The sequence below is a fragment of the Elgaria multicarinata genome, chromosome 1 (genome assembly GCF_023053635.1).
Source record: "Elgaria multicarinata webbii isolate HBS135686 ecotype San Diego chromosome 1, rElgMul1.1.pri, whole genome shotgun sequence".
Taxonomy (NCBI): Eukaryota; Metazoa; Chordata; class Lepidosauria; order Squamata; family Anguidae; genus Elgaria; species Elgaria multicarinata.
The window spans coordinates 41,799,049-41,815,289 of record NC_086171.1 but is presented as its reverse complement, the minus strand read 5'-3'; the positions used below and the strand labels follow the sequence as shown (position 1 = coordinate 41,815,289).

The window sequence follows — 16,241 nt, the reverse complement described above, 5'->3', positions numbered from 1 at the left end:
TATTAACTCCCTCCTCAGCATTTTTAACCCCTCTCCCCCAACAAGCAAAAAGGCTTCAAGAGCGACTTACAAAAATTAAACTATGGGACAGTCTCTGCCCTCAGACTTCCAATAGAACAGACAGGCGACAAAAGGAAAAGGGATTGGGAGGGAAGATGAAAAAAGCAAAATGCAAGCACTGTGCTTATAGGTGTTGTCCCCTCTCAGGGATGGGCTAAACAAACATAAGAATACAACCACCTCAGGCCGACTGGGCAAAGGCTTTCCCTCAGGGAGCAGAAGCCACCACTTCCCCACCGTCGTCGTCCTTCCGCTCCCTTCTCAGAAGGGCCATTGGCGGATGATGGGCTGCCTCTTCCCCTCCCTCTCAAGCTCCTCCACCTCAGCATCCGTCTGCCTGCGTGCTTCCCAGCCAACAGCAGGCAGCGAGGGCACGAGAGGCGTGTGCCCGAGCCCAACGTGTGTTTGAAAGGCGGTGGCAGGCAGAGGCCGAGCGCCGTTGTCTTTATGTGTGAGGGGAATACGTGGTAAGAAAGGCTAGAATGAGGTGAGTGGGCGATGGAGGGCAGCCCGAGCGAGGGAGCGACGTGGTTGAGAGAGGGCGACTCGCCCCGCCCACCCGGGCGCTCGCTTGCTCACTGAGGCAAAAGCTGGAGAGCCGCTCCCGGCTCAAATGCGAAGACAGCGGGAAAAGAGCACAAGGGCACGCGATGAGGCAGGGTGGGGGAGAGTGGTGTTTTTTGGTTTTTTTGCCTGCCTCAGCTCGGTCACTGATTGGCCGCTGGGTCTTAGAGTCCCAACCGTCAGCCCTCCCTCCCCCCATCACTCCCCACGTGCGTTTGAGTTGCTGAGCTGTAACAGTGGGGCTGGGACCGCGGTTGCTTAGCAATGCTGGAATCTTCACGGAAACATACCTGCATATCCAAGAATTTTAGATAGATAGATAGATAGATAGATAGATAGATAGATAGATAGATAATAATAATTTATTACCCGCCTCTCCCTCTGGACAAGTCAATGAGACAAGTCAGTCATTGTTAATTTAAGTTACATTGATTTCAGTGAGTCTACTCTAAGCATGACGAAATCTGGATCCAACCCACTGACTTCACCAGAACTAAGTCTGGACATAACAGGACACAGGATGAAGGCCAACATGTTCTTTCAAAAATTGGCAGTAATCCTGAATTATTTCTTCCTTGCATTCTTCTCATTCATGGAAAAATCTGTCTTTCAGCTTTTGGAGCTAATTGAATTCAGCTGACTCCCACACTATTCTCTGAAATGATTGCTTCCTGTAGAATTGCACATTGTGTGCAATTCTAACCAGGTAGCCTTCAAAGCATTTCTGACTCCATGATCCATTGGTGACTCGCACCAAATTTGCTAATCGAAAATACTTCATTTCATAGGATTATTCATAATTTCTGTCTACTAGAGAAACACACTAGGGCTTTCCTATGTAATCAAGATTCAGAGGTAGTTCCTCTTATTTATATGCACGAGGAATTTGGGGATGTTTTCAACCATGTCCTTGTTTGCCATGTGTCCATGTGAACATCCACCCAGCAGAAACAACCACCCAACTGTTTGACATGGGGATGCATGAGAATATTATTTCAGTTCACAAATCACCCCAAAATGCCCCATTCGCAACTCTAAACACGAAAGGGAGCACATGTTCTCTGAAAACATCCACAAATTCCCAAACTTGCCTTTGCAAAATGTCCACTTGAAAAATATGCAACTTCTTCAAAATGTTCACAACTTTTGAAATATGCACTTCTGCAACGTGTACAACTTTCCCCCATCGAATGAGCCAAAATACAACGGGGGCAAGTCAAACCAAGCTTTGAAGTCATGTTTGGAGAATTTCAGCAAAGCTCAAGTATCCCTTGTTCTCCCATCCCTAGTTGAGCTTAATAACACACTCAAGCTTCCAAAGGCCAGACATTATATGGGAGATCTGTGATGGGATCCCCCCCGTCTATGTTTGTTGCTCTCAAAGAAGCTGCAGGGGCCCTCCAGTTTGGAATGGGGCTGGTGGGGGCTGTTATCCTTCCATGTCAGCTGCCTGATGCAAATCATTCAGTGTGGTATTAGCTGCCCCTCTGTGGCTAATAGCTGGACTGGGGGTGCAATTGGCATGGGATGAAGGTTAATAGCTTTAGAGCAAGGAATATAATAATAGGGTATAGTCTGTGCCTGAGCTGCTTGTCCTAACATGGTAAGCCCTGTTGAAAAAGAGAAGGGATTCCAGGACAATTTACAACATTGTTTTGCTGATTATCTTGGGCCACGTGGTCTTTCGGATCAGACCATTTATATACTTAATTCTGACCTCCATTCACCAGAGAGACAAAAATGCAGGGATGGGGGTTCTTGTTTCCCCACCCTTTCCTTTTTCATCAGATGCTTTCCCCCAAAAAAACAAAACAATCATTTACCCTGGAATGAAAGGAGTTGAGAGCGCTTGATCTTTCCAAGAGATGCTGATTCTGTTTCTAATCTAGAAGCTGGAGTTCAGACAGGTGTTAATCCCAGGATAACGGATTTTACAAGCAGTGTGTCAGGGTGAAGTCCTATGCATGTTCAAACAGAAAAAAATCCTACAATTTCCAACATTCCCCAGCCAGCCATGGGGAATGCTGGGAGTTGTAGAATTCCCTCCCTCCCCCAGTCTAAACATGCATAGGATTACACCCTTAGCAAGTATAAACCCACTGTGTTTCATTGGGAGGGATTTGCTCACAGGATTATATTCTTGGTGTGAATAAAGAGTACTTAGATGTTCAGATATTTGAATGACATCCTGAAAAATTGAAAAGGTTTCACACTCATTGCTTGTAATTTTTTTAAAAAACTCTTCTGTGTTGCCTTCATAGCTTAAGAAAGGAGTTTTTACATTCTACAGTTATAAGCAAACCTAATAGTGCGGCAAGAGTAAGTTTAAAATTCAGCTGACTCTAACTAGGAAACTGTTAATATTTCAGGATTATGAAAAGCAAGACCTTTAAAAACCTTGATAATTCTAATTTTCTAATTAACAATGACAGTGCCATTTTAAAATAGATAGATACGGTGGAAATGGAAGCATTAACCTTAATTTGGAGGTTTTAAGACTTGTATGTTTTCTTAAAGTTAACATTTTATCGTGTTATGGATGTGAGTGCCTCAGTTATACGTATAGTGATGAAGCATTCTTGATGCTAACTGCCTCTCTTAAGAAAATACCACAACTGCAGTTGGGGCTAATTGTTCCCTATTGCTTGTTCCATGAAACTTCATTTTTAGGTGTTCAGGTTGCAAAGAAGATTGACAAGATGGGCATGAGATCATCTGACACGGCCCAGATCTTTTTGGAAGACGTCCGTGTTCCCAGCAAATACCTCATTGGGGAGGAAGGAATGGGCTTTTTGTACCAGATGTTGCAATTCCAAGAGGAGCGTATGTGGGGAGCAGCCAGCAGTAAGTCATGAGCCACACATTTGGGTAATGCTGACGCTTATTGCTTACATAACAACTTTCAAAGTTTGTTTTGGGTGATAGAACTCAGCCATATCCCAACGGCCATTTTAAAAGCCAGTTTCGTGCTGGAAATGGGCAGCTTTTAATCCATACGCAAAGCAGCAGTAAAGGGCAGCCAAAATAATCCAGAAGCTGAATCTTGTCCCCTATGAGCAAAGGTGACATTGGGGGTTCTCTAGTTTAGCAGGGGATGGGGGAGTGACATGATAGGGGTGTGTTCAGTGATGCATGGTGTGGACAAAGCGGATAGAACCCAAGACCATCCATTGCAGCTGATCGGTGGGAAATTCAGGACAGATAAAAGGAACTACTTCTTCACACAGTGCATAGTAGACAGATAAAGCTTTATTGTTTCAAACAGTGCTTACAACAAGCGTAGTAAAAACAGTGCATAGTTAAACCGTGCAATTTGCAATTTTAGTGATGGCCACTAAATTGGATGACTTTAAAGGGGAATTAGACAAATTCATGGAAGATAAGGCTACTAGTCCTGATGGCTGTATAGTATCTCCAGTAGCAAAGGCAGTTTGTTTTTGTATATCAGTTGGTATAGGACATGAGTGTGTATGGGGGCAGGGGGTTGCTATTGTGCCCAAGTCCTGCTTGGAGGCTTCCAATTTGCTTCTGGTTTGCCATTGTGGGAGCACAATGCTGGACTAGATATGCCTTTGGTCCAAATCAGATTCGCTCCTTTTCATGTTCTGAAGTTCTTACGTTGCTCCCTTATATGTCTTGGCATCGCCTGCCTGGGAAATACATAAATGAAAGATTGACACACACACACAAATGGCAAAATGGAAAAAGAAGAGAGCAGATGTACATTTTGGGGTGGGGGCTTTCTGAATATAGCTGTATTTAAAACAAAAAAAGTTCCATTTTATACTAATGTTATAGAAAGGTTCTCATATTAAAAATCATATTTAAAGGGATATGATTTTACCCTTTTTAATCTTACCCTCTGTTTTGTTCAGGACCATAAAAATTTAACTTTTTCCTGTTTTATTAGAGTATTTAGTACATTGTGGTGGTAATACATCTAATGTTACCATCTGTTTTACACTCTTCATGCTGGGTTTTTCTTTTTTCTTTTTTAAGTCCCTGTTGGAAATGCCAGATTTATTATTTTATTTTAGAGATCACTTATGTTCTTATAATTAGTACAATAAATTAGTGCTCTGGTTTTGGCTCTGCAGTTTAATGGGAGTCCAGTTGGCAAATGAAGCTCCAGTCTCAACTATGTTTCTGCTGACTAAAAGGTGAAAGGGCTTGAGAAATGGAACATGGTTCTGTTTATCTGAGTAGCAGCCTGCCCTTTAGGAATCTGCTAAAAGGTTCCGTGAAAACGTAAAGACAAACTTATGACATGAGCTATAAAATAGCAAGGAAGCAATGGAAGTTTAAAGGTTGGGGACGTTTTCATCTGAAAGCTGGGGGAAAATATTTTTAGTCATAGATTTGCTCTGCGGAAGCAGCAGGGGAATAGAAAATGACAATAGATGTCAAATGTTCACAGAGTCCTCCTAGGAGGCACAGGAACACCAGGGCCTAATCTACACCAAGCAGGATATTCCACTATGAAAGCGGTATGAGAGCAGTATATAAGAGGCAGGAGCCACACTACTGCTTTATAGCAGTACTGAAGTGCACTGATAACTGTTGGGGGCCATTGACACATACCATATACCACTTTCATAGTACGATATCCTGCCTGGTGTGGCTCCTGCCTTTTATATACCACTTTCATACCACTTTCATAGTGCAATATCCTGCTTGGTGTAGATTAGGCCCAGGAGTCATTTTTTGAAATATTGATTGAGTTGAAAACTCCTGTGTGACATAAAAATTAGAGCTCAGCAAAGGATTATTTTTTTCTAGCTGCTTTGGAACTAATGGATCGGTGAAAGTCAAACAGATCCCCCCTTTGCATTTGGAAGAGTTTTCATCACTAAGACATTGAATGAATTGGTGTTTGCAGTGTCTGTGATTTGGATTTGTTTGAGATTCATAGGGAACTTTGGGTAACATAATATTGTGGGTTGGACCCAGGAACTGCTTCCCAATGATAGAATGGCTCCGTTCAGAGGAGGTGCCCCTCCGTGCCCCCACCCACACCACAACTCACCCCATTCAGCAGGATCCTGACCCTCCATACAGCATTTTCAGGAGGCTGAAGGGGCTGCCATGAAGAGGAGGGGACTTGCACCACCAGTCCAGTTGCATGCACCTAAATTTGGAACCAACCCCAATCAGGTATAAATAAATTGGGAAAGTGATTGCTGCATGAAGAGAGCTAAGGCATAAAAACACATGACCTTGTCTTCTTTGGGGTCAATTGGTGTGTTACAGGCCAACTAAAAGTTATAGGGAGACATATAAGGAAAAAAGCAGCTTGCATTTATCCTTTCACTGGCCCTGTTCAGACAACACACTAAACCATGCTGTTTAACCACAAAATGGTTAACGTAATGCATTAACCTGAATCATCTTGTAGACACAATGCTTTTCAAGTGTGTCAGTTCACAGATTCCCTTCTGGCCATCAGATAAAGAACAGCCATGAGGAAGCAGCCTGATTGAAGCAGTCATTATTTAACCACAGTTTTGTAGCATATGCATTACCATTTCATCCATACCTCTGTGGACCAATTGAAAAATCAGGACTTCGTTGTGCTTTTGAACCATTCACATGATCGTTTCAACACATTTTTAGACAGAGTTTATCTAGGACCCATATTTCTGCATACTTCGAGGGGACGTGAATCTTTCCTGTCTTGTCATTCATATAAATGCTAGAAATATCTCTGACCTTTTTTTGGCCCGGGGGTGGGGGTGGGGGTGGAGGAGGAGGGGAAGGCATCAAGTAAATTCACTTTCCTCTTTCATTCTCAAATTCTTGTAGCTTTGGCAATGCTAGACAATGTGATACAAGAAACTGTTGATTATTCTCGCCAACGCAAGGCATTCAACCAGCCAATTCTTCATAACCAGTCAGTGCATTTTCGTCTGGCTGAATTAATGACTGAGGTTGAGCTCCTTCGTTCTTTGCTTTATCGGGCTGTTGGTGAGTGCTGCCAAGTTTGCTTCAGTTATTTGTTTGACACAAAAATGCATTTTTACTTGACTAGAATCGGATATTCTGATAGGCAACCTAATGTATAACTTGTGCTTATTTTATAGCTCTCTACATACATGGCAATGATGTGACCAAATTTGCATCCATGGCTAAACTAAAGGCAGGACGTCTATGTCGAGAGCTAACAGATAGTTGTCTCCAGTTGTGGGGAGGAATGGGGTTCACTAATGAGGTGCTAGTGAGTAGATACTACAGGTGAGTGAAAGCCTTGTGATCAAATATAGTTAAGTCATCACTGCAGCTTTAGTCTGTTTTCAACATAATATAGTATTTTTAAAAATAAATATTTTATTACAAGATAAAAATATATTTACAGTTGTTTTTACAAAGCATGATTACAGTCTTTAAAAATACTAAAAGGTTTTAACAGTAAAGCATTATCTTATCCATTTTATATATCTATCTTTCCCGATCCAGTTTCAGCCTCATTGGATAGTTATGTTGAATCTTTAACATAGTTTACTAAAGGGGACCATATTGTTTCAAAAGGATCATGTCTCAGTTGCCCTGACAAGACCTTACAGTGGTATGTTAACTTTTCAGAACAGGCTATGTCCCATAGTATCTACTATAGTATAGTAATATAGTAGTAGAAGGACGTTGGAGAAATCCATTTGGGGCCTGGAGTTCTGTGAGTTTTCCCGAGATCAGTCCCCCAAATTTTGATTCAGTTCCTGCTGTGGTGCCCAGTTCGATCTGGTTGGGCCAGTTCATGGATTTTCTGGGGAAGGTCCTGCAATTTATGCAAACACAACCGAATTTGTGCAAACTGCTCAGAAATGGGTGTCAGTTGCAAAGCCTTTTCCCCTCCCCAAAATGCACAAAAATGTTCTTAGACTTCTGGGAACGGTCGGCAACTCAGTTTGCCAATGCAAAGCGAATTGTACAGCCAAAAAAGAACCAGATTTTCTGGTGATGGCCATACCCATATAGTTGTTGCACACGTTCAGATAGCTAACCAAGACTTCAAGGTTTGCTACAAGGTGTTGGATGCATAAGTTAATATAAAGTTCTTTGAACAGATCTTTTCCCCAGTCCGAAGAGCTCTATACATCCAGTGGGCTGATATATATATATATATATATATATATATATATATATATATATATATATATTCTTCACCTGTCGCACCCCATGTCATGTTGCAATCTGATATTTAAGGCCAGTAGCTGGAATCCCAAAAAGTGTCTATATACACATGGAAGAGAATCCTGTTGGAAAGGCAAGCTCAAATTTTCTCTTTGGCAAAGAGAATTATTTTGCCCAAAGCAATAAATACAGCTTTAACTGCATATTCTTCCTGACATGCACACATATCAGTCTTTGAATACTTGCCAGGCTACTGTCATCCCTGGGGGTTGGGGTTGGGGGGGAATAGCAAGAATGCCAGAGAGTTTCTTTTTCTTGTATTTTTGCCTTTGTGCTATGTTCACCATGGCAGAGTAGAAGAAGCCCTATTTTTAAGCAACCTTGCCTCTCTCACCTGTTCCCCTTTGGATGTGTTGCACTGTAACAAAAGGTGGATTAATTTGTCAATTTCAGTTTCCCATTTTTCCAGTCTTAACTTTGGTTCATTTCACACTTTGAGAATTTTATTTTAATTTCACATGAAAATATCTACATTTTTTTGTGGGCATTACTGTAATATACACGTTTCGCAACACAATTTTGCCTAATATGCTTTGCTTCCTCAAATGAAACCATGGAGTTGACTTCAACTTTTTATTGCCCTCCTTCAAACGTCTGCTATCATAGAGAGGAGTCACAGACTAGGTTCAGACGACACAATAATCACCAGTGGGTTAAATAGTTAATGGGTTAAATAGTCAACAGTCGGTTATTGTGTCCTCTATTGGTACTTTTTCACGCCACAGTTGGTTATTCAGCGAAAATAACCAACGCAGTGCAGAGTTGATTATTTGAATAACCATTGGTTATCGTGTCATGTGTCAGGCACCATTGACTACTTCGTCGCACACAGTTGGTTATTTTCAGCGCCTATAGAGTCTGCTGGAAAGAGTGACCAAACCAGCATCTTCTGCTTTAGTCCAGCTGGCCAAACTTGCAATTGCTGATGGGATACCAATGGGAGGACTGGTGTGGGGGGGGGGGGAGAGGGCAGGGGATGTGTCAATCAAATACACCATTCACTAATAGACAACTCGACGATGGCCTTAATCCATACCACAGTTGATTATAATCATGTTGTGTGGGGAGTACCCCCTTGATAATTAACCATGAAGTTGACTATTAACCCATCATTGACTATTGTGTTGTCCGAACATAGCCAAAGAAAAAACTACAAATGCACAATCCTTGTTTTATTTTTCTGGGGTCAGGAAAAGCTTCTCAGTAATTGTTGAACTTGTGCTCAGACTTTGTTGATGCTGCTAGCATAGCAGTGACGTACTTATAGTTGGATGTTTAAGTTATCCTAACTGTACGGCATGTCCCTCAACGTCACATCATGAAGATGATTTTGCTGCGTAACCTTTAGTAAGCATCTGACACATTGGCTAGTTTGTCTTACTACAACAATTCTGTTCCGTAGCATCTGGTTGATGCATTCAGGCTGTAATTTGCTTCATAGAGGAATACTTTAGTCAGGCACCAAAAAATCCTGTCAGCTGTTTCATTCTTGGCTCAGCCCTCCACAAATTGCTCTCACTACACAAACATTTTTCAAGAGCTGTGAAGGAACTAACAAAAAGACAACTTCCCTCCAAACTCCCACATTGTCGGTTGAATTTCCTTACAGTATCACTTTTTTTTCCTGATACTGGAGGCAATTCGAGACTTTGGAAGTATCATTTACTGGGACAAATTAATTTGACCAGTTTTTGTAGTTAAACCCTATATACCAGTCCAGGAATCTCTTGTCATATTGTGTTCTGTTGTATTTGGTTAATACATACAGTAGTAAGTTGCCCCATCCTCTTCAAAGGCTTAGCTACCTCCATACGTTCAACATTTCATTAGATAAAAACATGGAAAGAAGCCAAGGCTATCTTGTCCAGCACTCAGTTCCAAAAGTGGCCAACCACATGACTATGAAAATCCTGCAAGCAGGACATGGGCCCATTCATGTCCCCCAGCAAGTGGTACTCAGAGGGATATTGCATCTGGAACTAGAGGTAATATATAGCTATCATGACTATTGGCTACTGATAGGCTTATCCTCCATGAATTTGTCTTATCCCCAAGTTGGTGGCCATCACCACATTCTGAGGAAGCACATTTCATTGAAATCAGTGCTCAAATTATGAAAGGAAAGGTTGGGGAGGCTATATGGAAATCCACAAGCCATATCCCCCCGTTTCCCTAGATCGTAGAAACAGCAGTTAAGGGTGCATCAGAAAAGATAAGGGTCTCAAATCCCCCTCAGCTGTTGTAATTTGAGATGTCAGTCTAACTCCTGATGTGCAGGGGTTGTACATGTGCTCAAATGTGCATGCAAAGCTCAGCATCTGTAAAACTACTGCTTGCCTGGCATTCTACATTTACTTCCCTTAAAGCGGTGTGGGGAACCTGATGTCGTCCAGATGTTGTTGGACAAACTCCCATCAGACCCAGCCAGCATAGGCAATGATCAGGGATGATGGGAGCCCAACAACATCTGGAGGGGTGCAGGATCTCCACCCCTGCCTTAAAGTAAAATATAAGCACTAAGAATGCAGTCGGTTCCATTTTGAAATACCTTCCTAATATTATTGTTCCTTTAAAGACCTTTATAAGTATTGGAGGATATTGATAAGCTGCTAATAATACAAAAGCCAGTAAACTCACCTTTTGCTGTTCAAGGAGCAGCAAAAAGGAGTAATTCAAAACAGGTAGCAGTCATATAAGTTCACAAGGCATGGTTCACAGTGCATGGCCAGCTCATCATGAGACATTTAATTGTGCAAGTTTTGATTGCACAACCCCTGGGTTGTGCCAAGTCATCAAAACCCAGTCATCATGGACTATTCATGGGTTAAACCACCCTTGCTTAACCCCTAATGCAAATTGTGGGTTGTGAGGGTTGTTTATGAGTATGATGTGGGATCATGCAGCAGCTGCATCCTTCATTATCATAGAGGAAAACTTTCCTGCCTTATCATTTTGAGTCCTTCTGCTCTCACACTAGATTCTGTCACTTCTTAGATGATAGGAAATGGCTCGCAGCCACAGACAAGCCAAAATAAAACATGGCACTGGGGTGGTCCAAAGATCATTCCCCTTCCCCACTTCTTCCCCTAAGAAAACATGATAGTTTTGGTGGGCAGGCCTTGTTTTCTGATTCTAAAAACAATGTACCAGTTCACACAACATGGCTGGCTCTACGATGAGCTGTAGTGTGCACCTGGCATGTGCAGCTGATATTTTGATTGTGCAACTCCCGCAACTCTTGATTGGGCTGATCAGGGATTGCACCATGTTCTCCGAACCTGTTGCATTAGGGAGTAAGAGAAGTTTGTTTAACCCTCAAATAGCCCACAATGACCAGTTTCGGACAACCTGGCACAACCCCTGAACAGCCTGACCAATCAAAACATGCAGAATTAAATGACTCATGATGAGATGGCCATGCCTTGTGAACCAGGACAACGTTTGGGTAGCAAAAAAGAGCCCCTACTCTCAGTGGGTTCAGCATCCTTTTTGTCCTCTTACATAGGCCAAAGGTTAAGACGATATGAACAATAACTAATGAGATTGCTTGAACACACATTCCTGTATGCCACCCTCAATAGGTCATTGCCAGTGGGCCCTGAGGAATGATAAATTAACTTATTTCATATTCCAGTATGTAATGGTCAGATGGATGGAATCTTATGGCAATCTTAGGGGAAACAACATATTTTATATATACTAGATACATGTGCTTCTTGATTCCCCCCACCCCATTTTGCATAACTCACAGCAATCATTTTAGAAGATAATGGCTAGGATCAAATGCAAGGGTAGGTAACCTCAGGCCTAGGTTCCAAATCCAGCCCTCCAGGGGTTCCCAGATAGCCTCCTTCCCTAGACCTGATCCACTTTCCCCCAACACCAGTAGTTTGGTGGTTTCATGGCTTTTGTGCAGTTTCTTCCCCCATTCTAAAAGATTGAAATGCCTCTCCCAACATTTAGTTACTAGCAATAAGAGATTTAATCTACAATGTCCTGGTATTTTTGGCCCCACCCTTTTTCTTTAGCCCACCTACCACTGGAATGCATCCCTGAGAACGTCTATGAAATTGAATTCAGCCCTTGGGCTGAAAGGGGTTTCCTATGCCTGATCTAATGCATGCCTCTACCTGTGCATCTAGAGGAGATCTTGAGTTTCCTCCTCCTGACCCTTGAAGGTCAAGGAGCTCTCCAAAGTTGCACCTCATGAAACAGGAGCTGCCATTGAAAGGAAATCACCTGCTCCCAGGCTCATGCACCTGTCCCCTTTCAAATCCCAAGATCCAAATGAAAGAACTAATTTGCTGTGTTCTCACATATAGTGCAGTGGGATATTACTTTTTCTTTCTTTTCTTTTTCCCTCCCGTGTGTGTGTGTGTGTGTAATTTCCAGCTCTAAAAATTAAAGTAGAATTGAACAACAGAACATAATCATTGCCTTGGAATTAGTCTTGCTCAAATTAATGCCCTTGAGTCAGGTTGCTGGCAGGCAGGAGCCTCTCAGAATAAAAATATATAGTTTTACAACTTCCTTCAGTTTATTCTATGTGTGCTGGGCCTGTCTACCCGCCTCAAAAGCATTAATTTGCACTAGACTAATTTGCAAGGTGATTGCAAATCAATTCTTAAGCAAAGGTTATCTCAGTCTGCAAAATGGCCTCCCCAAAGTGTTCCACACTATGTTTTGTCTCAAGTTTCCATACAGCATACTGAAGACTAGCCAGAAAATAACACTCACGCCACCCACTTCCAACTTCAGTCACAGCAAACTAATTAATGGACGCCTTTGAGCCATGATTGAGACTTCAGCTGCTTAGCAGGAAAGGACAATTATAGTGAGTCTGTGTTGCGTGAACAATGTTGATTAGGGGAATCAGTGTTATCCCAGGAATTGAAATGAAGGCATGGGCATTGAATTTTTCCAGAGGGATGAAGATTGAGGCTTGCCCATAACTATTGTGGATTCAGGCTGTATGGTGCCATAGTTTTTTTGAAAAAGAAAATTTCATAATCATGACCATTTAATTAGATTTAATCTAAGTTTAATTAACTATATTTACAGCCTTACTGTGATTTTTCACAGTTCTGTTAATGAACTTGTCAAATGCAGTGTTCCAAAATCCATGATCGGGCAATACATTTATTAGAACCAACAAAAATGCATAAATGCGTATCTGGCAAGATGTTACAAAAACAGATGGAAGGGAAGACTGACCTGATATGAAGGCATGAACTTTGTATGCTCAGTCTTAAAATGGAGTGGAGGAAGAGGCGCAGACGTCAGTGGGTTAGCTGTATTAAGTGCCTTGTAGATTTCAGGTTTTACTTAGGACTGTTAGGAAAAACATGTAATGGCTGAGTCCATTTTTGAAAATATAAAACCCAATTGTTACTTGAATTTGTCTCCAAACTGAGGTAAAACACACCAGTTTCTTTCGTAAGCGGGGCGGGGTGTTGAAGAGAAACATCACATTTTTTATATTAGCAAAGCTGAAACTTAACATAGGAGGGTGTGCTAGGCTTTTTTTTTTAAGCCAATAGAAGCAAAGTTGGATAGTGGTATCTAGTGGAAACCTCAAAGAATAAAAGTGCCATCTTCAGGTGGTACATACTTCTCTTACTCTAGTTGTAGTATCCCACTCCTGAATGGCTAAATTAAGTACCGTATTTTCCAGCGTATAAGACGACTGGGCGTATAAGACGACCCCCAACTTTTGAGAAGATTTTCCTGGGCTAAAAATTCATCTTATACTGGGCGTATAAGACGACCCCCAACTTTTGAGAAGATTTTCCTGGGTTAAAAAGTCATCTTATACTGGGCGTATAAGACGACCCCCAACTTTTAAGAAGATTTTCCTGGGTTAAAAAGTAGTCTTATACGCCAGAAAATACAGTATTTTCCAGGTTACACATGAAGCAAAGTTAGTTACGTTGGTCCATCAGAAAAAAATCCAAAATTTATCAACCAGCAATACCTCAATTAGGACAAACCAAGAATGCACAATATTGTGGGCAAGCTTTTGAGTGATCTCCAGATCTCTTGCTCCTTCAAACTGAAACATTTAACCATTCATTCATTTAATCAGGGAGAAGGCAACTTCGTTGAGAACATAAAGTTCTATTCAGTGATGATGTAGTTGTGTTTCAAAGTAGCCAGAGATTAATTCCTACATCAAGTGGCCCTAGCACCAAGATTGGATTGAAATGAAATGTTTTCAGTTAAAAACGGGGGTGAACAACCTTCTTCAGATTGAGGACTGCACTGGTGACTGGAGCTGTAGAGGTGGGCAGTGAGTGGAGTACAGGTGGGGGGAAGCATACAGGCCTATCCCCTGCTCTCATAAATGCACTTACCTGTTCATACAGTACATGCATACCCACACATATACACATTCATTTATTTATTCATTCATTCTCTCTCTGTCTGTCTGTCTCTCTCTCTCTCACACACACACACACATCCTTCTCCGCCAACAATCAGGATTGTTTCAGGGAGTCAGATTAAAGTCTCTTTCTCTGCTCCCAATGAAGATCTGTCAGTGATCTGTTCCCCACGAAGTGAGCCGAGTTCCTGAGGCTCTGCTGACCACATGAAGAACAGCTGAGGATCCTGTTTCTGGATAGTGGTGGACCTTAATGTTTCATCGGGGAGGCTTCTGACAGTGAACTTCCCTCTCTAACTCCTTTCTACAAGCAGAGTGAGAGATCCACAACTTCCTGTGGTCCTCAGCCATCCTTCTAGGGAACACAGGATTATTCCCTTAGACTGCAGTCCTATCCCTTACCTGGGAATAAGTGCAGTTGGACACAATGGGGCTTACTTCTAAGTAGACAAGTACTATTAAACCCACTTTGGTTTAGAATGTGGTGGAGGGAGAGGAAGGGACCAGGATAGACAAACTTAATTTTGCCAATGTTATTTTTGTTTTGGCAGAGACTTAAGATTGATGTCAATAGGAGGTGGTGCTGACGAAGTCATGCTTTCCATTATATGCAAGTACATGGACATCTTACCGAAGAAGTAACCCCATGACTCCTACAGACCTTTGCTTACATTTTAATAAGCTACCTCAGGTAGATTCTTTGAGTGGGGAAAGAATGTGAAATAGAGCTTTTCTAAGAGTCAACCAACCTGAGATCTTAAATGTTCATGTTGATATCTATATCATACAGCCACTACTGTAAACAAACATACATAGACACTTTACTATAAGCATTATTGCCAAAGTTGACTGTCAGGGATTCAGTCTCTTTTTGTGAAATTTCTAAGAAATCTTAAACATGTCAAGAAAATCAGTATTAGCATATACAAATTTAAGTGAAAGAATGTGCTGAACCACTCAGCTGTGCATACACTTCTATTTTTTTTTACTTTGCCCCAGAAAGTTTTGCTGGATCTGCTTTAATTGTAAGTTAATCACTTCATTGTTTCTGAATTCTATGTAATGGCAGGACCAGGTTAGAATATTCCCTATCCTACCGTCAAGGGGAACTTCAACACGAACCTACCTTCTGAAATGTCTGCAGGCATCATATAACACCCTACTGGCTCCAGTGATGTTTCTGTTAACTCTTCATTTTGAATAGCAAAGTACTGATTGCACATTTTAGTGTTTGCAACACATATCCAAGCTGATCAAGAGTACTTTTTTAGGGTTGTTGGTGCAGCTGTTTTCAGCATAGAAGCAATGAAGGTGGTTAATTCACAGAATGCTGCAGACCACCACCTTGCACGTGTAATATATGTGTGTACACACACACTTCGCCAGCGGAGCTCTTCCGGGTGGTCCGGGGGCTGCTAACATCCTCCCCAGCAAATGGGGCCCTGGCTTTAGTGCAGCTCCAGTTGAGGTGTCCGATGCCACCATCTGCCCAATTTTGTGGGATCAGTTCCAGTTATTGCGGCCTGATGATGTAGACAAGGTGCTTGCAGCAGTGCGGCCAACCACTTGCCCTCTCGATCCCTGTCCCTCTTGGCTTATAAAAGCAAGCCGAGGGGGTCTGACTGGGTGGGTCCAGGGGGTGATAAATGCTTCTCTCCGGGAAGGGGTGGTCCCTGCTGTCCTTAAGGAGGCAGTAGTGCGACCACTCCTGAAGAAGCCCACCCTGGACCCGATGGTATTAGGCAACTACCGCCCAGTTGCTAACACTCCTTTTTTAGGAAAGGTACTTGAGAGGGTTGTGGCGGAGCAACTGCAGGCACTCTTGGAGGATACTGATTATCTAGATCCATTCCAGTCTGGGTTCCGATCTGGTTACGGGACTGAATCAGCCTTGGTCGCCCTGATGGATGACCTTTATCGAGAGAGGGACAGGGGGAATGCAACCCTGTTAATCCTGCTCGATCTCTCGGCGGCTTTTGATACCATTGACCATGGTATCCTCCTGGAGCGACTCTGTGGGATGGACATCGGAGGCACTGTTTTACAGTGG

The 16,241-nt window shown here is 42.2% G+C and overlaps 1 protein-coding gene across 1 annotated transcript in view; it reads left to right on the top strand.

Annotated features, from left to right (window-relative positions):
• The window catches only part of LOC134413436 (probable acyl-CoA dehydrogenase 6), a 61,502-nt gene extending 45,875 nt beyond the window's left edge, over positions 1–15,627 (top strand). The window contains exons 6-9 of the mRNA XM_063147612.1: positions 3,295–3,468; positions 6,427–6,588; positions 6,705–6,855; positions 14,743–15,627. Coding sequence (XP_063003682.1) covers positions 3,295–3,468; positions 6,427–6,588; positions 6,705–6,855; positions 14,743–14,833 — 578 coding nt within the window. The 3' untranslated portion in view covers positions 14,834–15,627. The remainder of the gene's footprint in view (positions 1–3,294; positions 3,469–6,426; positions 6,589–6,704; positions 6,856–14,742) is intronic.
• Positions 15,628–16,241: the final 614 nt, after the last annotated feature.